We start from the raw sequence: 7,809 nt of genomic DNA, 5'->3' as shown, positions 1-7,809 counted from the left end.
TCTGTCTGGTATGCTCCGCTCAACACAACACCCTCCAGGTCCATCCCTGCTGCCACAGACGGCAAGAACCCATTCCCTTTCATGGCTGAGCAATATTTCATTGTATATATGTACCACATCCTTTTTATCCATTCTTCCATTGACAGACTCCCAGGCTGCCTCCACATCTTGGCCATTGGAAACAATGCTGCAATGAACAAATGGATGCACATGTCCCCTTGAAATAACGTTTTGGGTTTCTTTGGATAAATACCCTCAAGTGGGATTCCTGGGTCCTTTTTTGTCTCTTCTAAACAAATCGCCTTTGTTTTAAAGTTTAGTTTGTCTAGTATAAGTATTGCTACCCCAGATTTTTTTTTCCATTTTCATGAAATAGGTTTTCCATCCCTTTACTTTCTGTCTGTGTGTGTATTTCAATCTGAAGTGAGTCTTTTGTAGGCAGCATATATAAGGGTTTTATTTTCTTATCCATTCAGCCTTCCTATGTCTTTTGATTAGAGCATTTGATCCATTTACATTGAAAGTAATTGTTGATAGATATGTAGCTAATGTCATTTTATTATTCAGAATTGTTTTTTTCTGTCTTTAAAGAGTCTCTCTAAGATTTCTGGTAATACTGGTTTGGCGGTGATGAACTCCTTTAGCTTTTTCTTGTCTGGGAAGCTCTATCTGTCCTTTAATTTTAAATGATAGCCTTGCTGGGTAGGGTAGTCTTGGTTGTAAGTCCTTGCTTTTCATCAGGTTGAATATTTTGTGCCAATCCCTTCTGGCCTGCAAAGTTTCTGTTGAGAAGTCAACTGACAGCCTTATGGGAGCTCCCTTATAAGTTACTAGTTGTCTTTCTCTTGTTGCTTTTAGGATTCTCTCTTTGTCTTTAACAATTGCCATTTTAATTATCATATGTCTAGGTGTGGGCCTGTTTGAGTTCATTCTGTATGGGACTCTGCACTTCCTGGACTTGTATGTCTATTTCCTTCACCAGGTTAGGAAAGTTTTCAGTCATTATTTCTACAAATAGGTTCTCAGTCTTTTGCTTTCTCTCTTCTCCTTTTGATACCCCTATGATGCAAATATTGTTGCACTTGATCTTGTCCCAGAAGTCTCTTAAACTGTCCTCATTTTTTTTTCTGGATTCTTTTTCCTTTTTGCTGTTCCAGTTGGGTAGTTAATGCTACTTTGTCTTCCAAATCGCCAATTCGATCCTCTGCTTCATCTGGTGATTCCTTCTAGTGCATTCCTTTTTTTTTTTTTTAATTGGGGAAGGGGAGCAGTACTTTATTGGGGAACAGTGTGTACTTCCAGGACTTCTTTCCAAGTCAAGTTGTTGTCCTTTCAGTCTTAGTTGTGGAGGGCGCAGCTCAGCTCCAGGTCCAGTTGCCGTTGCTAGTTGCAGGGGGTGCTGCCCACCATCCCTTGAGGGAGTCGAGGAGTTGAACTGGCAACCTTGTGGTTGAGAGCCCACTGGCCCATGTGGGAATCGAACCAGCAGCCTTCAGAGTTAGGAGCATGGAGCTCTAACCGCCTGAGCCACCGGGCTGGCCCACTTCTAGTGCATTCTTCATCTCAGTTATTGTATAATGTTCACTTCTGACTGATTATTTTTTATGGCTTTTATTTCCTTTTTTATGTTTGCAATCTCTTTGTTGATGTTCTCACTAAGTTCCTTGAGCATCCTTATAACCATTGTTTTGAACTCTGTCTCTGATAGGTTGCTTGCCTCCATTTCATTTAGTTCTTTTTCTAGATTTTTCTCCTGTTCTTTCATTTGGGATGTGTTTCTTTGTTTCTTCATTTTGGCCGCCTCTCTGTTTGTTTGTATGTATTGGGTAACTCTGGTATGTCTCCCAGTCTTGGATGGGTGACCTTACGTAGTCCGTGTCCTGTGGGGTCCAGGGGCACAGTCTTCCTAGTCACCTGAGCCGGGTGCTCCAGGAGTGTCCCTTGTGTAGGTTGTATGTACTTTCCTGTTATAGTTGAGACTTGATTGCTATTGGCACATTAGTGAGTGGGATTGACCCTCAGGCTGACTGGCCATGTCCACAGCTTATGGGCTGCTGTGTGGGAGGCTTACTCCACTGAGTGGGATTTGCCCCAGTAGTCTCTGGTGCCTGTTGAGACCACTCTTTCTGTGTGCCACTTGTGCGGCTAATTGGGCAGTGCTCTGCTGTGGTCTGAAGCCAACCTCCAAGTATGTTGCTTCTGGGGTCTCTTGGGAGGGGATCTGGTGCAGGCCCAGGTCATCCACTGCCTGTGACTGGCCAGGAGCTACCTGGGAGGAGCTACAAAGTGACCTGCAATTGTTCACTGTCTGTGCTAAACCTGGAGGCACGTGGGTGAAGCCACGCTGCAAACTGAGGATGGTTGCTACCAGTACCAGACCTAGGGTAACTCTGCAAAAAGCCAGGACACCCAGAGGCCTGCTGCCACCTACTGGCTCCCTTAAGGTTCAGCCACTGATAAAGCCTCATGCAGTACACGAGTTAAGTGAGGCAGGACCTCAGGGAGTCACTAAAGTGGGAAGAGCTGTGGTCACCAGGTTAAAGTAGACTCTGGTTTGGTGCCAGTGCTGAGCGTGGAGTGACTTGGCCAAAGTCTCAGAGCACACCAAGACCAGTCATTACCCACCTGGGGCTCGTGAACTCCAATAGTTTCCCAAGAAAGAGTGCAGTGTGGGAGGTGCTGGCTGCTCATGGAGAAAGTGCCTCCAGCAGTGCTCAGGTTGTTTGGAGCAGGGCCCCAGCTGAGTCAACAGGGCGGAGCCAATCAGATGGAGCCAATCACCAGGCCAATCAGATTCACATTTGGCCTGTGGGGGCGGGCTCAACATAGGAAAGATGGCGCCCGCCTGCCAGCTGCACAGGAAGAGGTCCCCTCACTGGTGAAGTGCTGACTGTCCTCCAGTCCTCCTCCTGAAGCCGCACTCCTCAGTCTGTTCCGGTATGTCTCTGAGGCCCCCTGAGTTGCCATCTCTCCGCTGGAGCCCAAGGTGAGTGCCTGTAAACAAGTGAGTCTGTACGTGGGCTGTTTAAGAGGACGTCTGGGTTTCCCACAGCCTTCCATTTCACCCGAATGGTCAGAATCCCCACTTTTCTTCACAGCCAGATGTTGTGGGAGCTCCTCTTCCCAGCATCAGTAATCTGGGCTGGGGAGCCTGGTGTGGTGGGCTGGGTCTCACTCCTCCTGGGGTGAAATTTTATGGCCTTCTGACTCTCAACACCACAGGGAGGTTTGGGGCCCATTCTGCGTCTCTGCCCCTCCTACCAGTCTCAACATGGCTTCTTCTTTATACGTATTTTTGGTCATAGGACTTCTGTTCAGCTAGACTTCAGATGGTTCTCCAGGTTGATTGTTCTATAATTTAGGTGTAATTTTAATGTGTTCATGGAAGGATGCAGGCATAGTGTTTATCTACTCCACCATCTTGGATCTCTACCTCATTGATATTTTAATTTGCATTTCTTTAGTGCCTACTATGTTGGGATTTTCTCATATGTTTACTGACAATTTAGATTTCTTTTTTATGAACTGTTCATGTCTGCTGCCAGTTTTCTGGGGTGTTCATATTTTTCTTACCGATTTGTAAGCATTCTTTCTAAGTTAATGATATTATCCATGTGTCTGTAAGTATGTTGAAATTATATGCCCTGTTTTATCTGCCTTTTACTTTTGCTTCATTATTTATACAACACTATGACTCCTGGACAGTGGGGTAGGGTTATACCTTTGAGGACAATGTGAACCTATGCCCTTGGCAGGGACCCTGGCGAACATGGACTCATGGAGAACACAGGCATTCATGTTAAATAATTCTGGCCAGCTCTAGTTATTTTTTGCAAGGAGTTTCGTAGGTATGTGCATCAGCAGGGGTCTGGGAAGAAGAACCCGATGGGGCTGCTTATGGGAGATGTCCCTAAAAACATCACAGGCATGGTGTTGTTGGGTGATGGAGTTTCTGCAGCGGCAACCAGAAGCAAAAGCCAGTAAATATGGTTGCTGCTCAGTAATGTGACCCTGCAGATGGGGGAAACTTGGGGAAAAAACAAGTTACATTTGTAAAGATTCTGTGAGGAATAAGCAGAGTTTTGGGAAAAGTCCCTCTAAACAAGAGGAAACAGAGCAAAAATCTCCACGTGATTTTTTAACCTTTCTCTGGACTCCCTAAAGTTTGCATCTGAGGGAAACATTATGCCCACTCTCCTCTCTCTAATTTCCCTCATTCTTAAGTGGACAGGGTCCCTCTTCTTTGAGATGACCCAAGACAGGCTGTAGTTTTCCAAAATGAACTTTGTTAGAAACAAGGAGAAAGGGAAAGCAAGAGGTATAAAAATACAAATGAACAGAAACAAATGGTCATAAAAGTGTTTTTCACCTTTCTAAGATACTTTCAACCGACCTCAGATGTTCTAACTGGCACAATTTGTAGATGGGTAGATATAGGTTCATTTCCTCGTTCTCAAGTTTCTTTCTCACCCTAAGATTGCACACTTTTCAGTTTCTGAATTTTTACTTATTCTACTCCTTCCATTCTCTTTATTCTCTAGGGCTCCAGTTACTTCCACAGTTCAGGAGGGTCCTAGCTCATTATTGGTTGATAGTTCATCCCTGAGTAATAAATTTTAAAAATTAAAACTTAACATTTGTTGAAAGATTACTATATACCAGGTTCTGTACTAAGCACTTTTCATATATTATCTAATTTAATCATCACAACTTCCTGTGAGGATGAGATATAACCCTTAGAGTAGTTAAATGACTTGCAAAAATTCACATATCTAGTTATTGGTAAAACCAAGTCTCTCATCCTGGTCTGTCTGGCTCTGAAGTTTAGGCTCCTGACCACTGTGCTCAATCTTCACAATCATCTCTGTCTCAAAATACATCACCATAGACTCTGCAGATGTCTGAGTGTCCTGTTCCGTCCCCCTGGGCCAGGGTGAAGAGTTAGCTTTATGGAGTCCAGCTCTTCCAGGTCTCTTGGAAGAGTCTCCAGGGAGCTGGTGAGTGTAAGTCCTGCTTTGTTCAGCTCCCCAGGTCTTCAGCTTTGAAGAGTCACTCTGGGGCCCTGCCCCATCCCAGCAATTTGAGGAAAGCCTTTTTCACGTCCTTGTTCCTCAGACTGTAGATGACAGGGTTGAGAAAGGCTGTGGCAATATTATAGAAAAGGGCCATTTTCTTGCCACTGTTTGACAAGGAGTCCGAGCCCGGGCTCATGTACATGATGATGCATGGAATGGCGAACATGGTGACCACAGTGATGTGGGAGGCACAGGTGGAGAAGGCCTTGATCCGCCCCTGGGCTGAGCGGATCTTCATGACTGCAACAAAAATGTTGGCATAGACAATGATAACTAGGGAGAGTGGGACCACAATGACATTGAATCCCGTGATGAAGTCCACCAAGTCATTGAGGGATGTGTCTGCACAGGCTAGCTTCAGGACAGCAGGGACCTCACAGAAGTAGTGGTCAATTTCATTAGGGCCACAGTAGGGCAGGCGCATAGCAAAGAAGGTATAGCACAGGCCACCCACCACACCATAGGCCACACAGATGCCCACCAACGCGAGGCACACCCAATGGCTCATGATGGCCTTGTACCGAAGAGGCTGGCAGATGGCCATGTACCTGTCCACAGACATGATGGAGAAAAGCCAGGACTCAGTGACCCCAAAGAGGAGGAAGATGTACATCTGGGCCGCACATCTAGCAAAAGAGATGGCCCTCTTCCTGCTGAGAAGATGCACGAGCATCTGGGGCACGGTAGTGGTGGTGTAGCACACATCCAGCATGGAGAGAACACTGATGAAAAAGTACATGGGTGTGTGGAGGCGCGCGTCCTGGTGGATGAGGGTGACGAGGAGGCTGTTGCTCACAAGGATCAACAGGTAAAAGACTAGAAAGAAGGTGAAGAGCAGGGGATTGGTCCTGGCATTGGGGGCGAAGCCCAATAGAATGAATTCTGTCACGGCAGACTGGTTGACATTCCGCATTGTGATCTGCCTGTTTAAAGAGTTTTGAGGAATATGTAATTTATCGCGTGCCCGTGCTGAAGGTGTGTAAGGCATTTCACACTCATTGTCTCATTTACATTCCCTAATAGGAAATTTGGATTGGCAGATGGCACCACCTGGTATGTCCCTATAGTAGTTTGAGTGATTTTGGGGTTTGGTTCAGGATTTAGATGAGGGTCACTGATGAAAATAAAGACCAAGTCGGAATGGAACACGTCTGCTGTGTTCCATTCTGGCCTGTAGGTATCTGTGCCTCCTTTTCCTGACACAACCTTGCTTTTCTCTTTATTATTCACCCCATTTTCCATTTTCTCTTGTGACTACAGAGGTTGCTAAACCTTGTTTTAAGATTAGGACCAGTGTCCGAACTATTATACTCATTATTTGCATCAGGGTTTTTATCATTGTTGGGACTGGACTAAGGTCAGAAGTGGGGATTAAAGTCAATGCTACGTAGGATAAAAGTCAGAGTTAATATTTAAGATTTAGCTTTTTCTGGTGAATGAGACTTCACTGGTGTTCATTAATTATGTCATCCGTTCAACACATGTTTACTAAATGCTTCCTACTTCTTATAAATCAGAGGCAAGGAAGAGTTATAAATATAATCTGGGTGGAAAAAGTGATTTCACTCTGTCTACCAAGATAAATTCTAAATGTGTTAAAGAACTAAATGCAAAAATAAAACTATAAAGCAACCTAGGGGAAAATATATGCCTGAATGTTTATTTTATGGTGGGACAGAGAAAGGCCTTTTTAAGCATCACCTGAATGTTTCAAAGTAAGTCCTTCAGCCTCATGGTGATGACCTCTTTCCCTTTAATATGCAAATAGAGCAACATAGCGTCTCATCTATCTGCTGTAAGAAGGCTAATACTTTCCCCGATATTTCAGAGGGTTCCTTGCGCATTCCTAATCACTTTGCTCTAAAATCCTGCTCTCGTTGAATCCTTGACCTTCCTCCCTGCCCAAATGCCTTGCCTCGTATGGGTATTCACTTCTTCAATTGTTCATCCCTATTATCTTTATCCTGTATGCCCCAAACCTCACCAACACAAGGTTGCCATTTGGAAGACTTGTCCTAAAGGTATAACTTACAATGCAGCACAGAACAGAAAACCACGTACAACTGAATATTTAATGTTGTATAGTCCCTACGTCATCTCTGCAGCAGTTTTTCCTGGCATTTTCCTTTTTAGTTCCCAGCAGCTGTATTGTCACTTGGGTCTGGTCTCTTTCCTGGAACTTCCTTTCATCTCCCCTTGAGTCCCTGTTCTACGGCTTCTTATTCCCTGTCACCTGGGTAACCAGCCACAACCCCCAATTCCTCTACCTCAGTGCTTTTAAACTTTGTGCATCAGAATCACCGAGAGGACCTGAAATCTATGTAATTTTACTAACAATTGTCACCCCAATAAATTAAAAAAAAAAAAAAAAAAGAAACCTTAAAAAAAAAAAAAAAAGAATCACCGAGAGGGCTTGTCAATACGCTGCTGTGCCTCGTACCCAGAGTTTGGATTCAGTAGGTCTGGGGTGGAGCCTGAGCATTTTTATTCCTAACAAGTTCCCAGGTAATGCAGGAGCATCAGGGACTACACTTCGAGAATCATTGATCTCCTCAGTTGTACAGAAAAAGTTGGCTTTCTCTCAATTTCCCTGTGTCCATATTATGCCCAAGCTACTCACATTCCTCCTGCCTAAATATCAATATTCCCCCCTCACATAGGTATAAAAACAAAAGAAGAAACAATAAAGGAAAAGATGAATATTTTTGGCCATGTAAAAAAATTTTTTTCTCTA

General features: G+C 44.3%; 1 protein-coding gene across 1 annotated transcript; it reads right to left on the bottom strand.

Moving 5' to 3' along the window:
* Nucleotides 1-5,049: 5,049 nt before the first annotated feature.
* LOC109457863 (olfactory receptor 2D2) lies at nt 5,050-5,988 on the bottom strand. Its single transcript, XM_019751047.2, has one exon. The coding sequence runs from the start codon at nt 5,986-5,988 to the stop codon at nt 5,050-5,052; it is 939 nt and encodes a 312-aa protein (XP_019606606.2).
* Nucleotides 5,989-7,809: the final 1,821 nt, after the last annotated feature.

This window comes from Rhinolophus sinicus, linkage group LG06 (assembly GCF_036562045.2).
Source record: "Rhinolophus sinicus isolate RSC01 linkage group LG06, ASM3656204v1, whole genome shotgun sequence".
Classification (NCBI taxonomy): domain Eukaryota; kingdom Metazoa; phylum Chordata; class Mammalia; order Chiroptera; family Rhinolophidae; genus Rhinolophus; species Rhinolophus sinicus.
Note: the sequence above shows the minus strand (reverse complement) of the source record. Positions and strands in the feature narration are given on the sequence as shown.

What these genes read in the sequence shown, in the direction of transcription:
- LOC109457863 (XM_019751047.2), bottom strand. Translation starts at nt 5,988, where the DNA reads ATGCGGAATGTCAACCAGTCTGCCGTGACAGAATTCATTCTATTGGGC.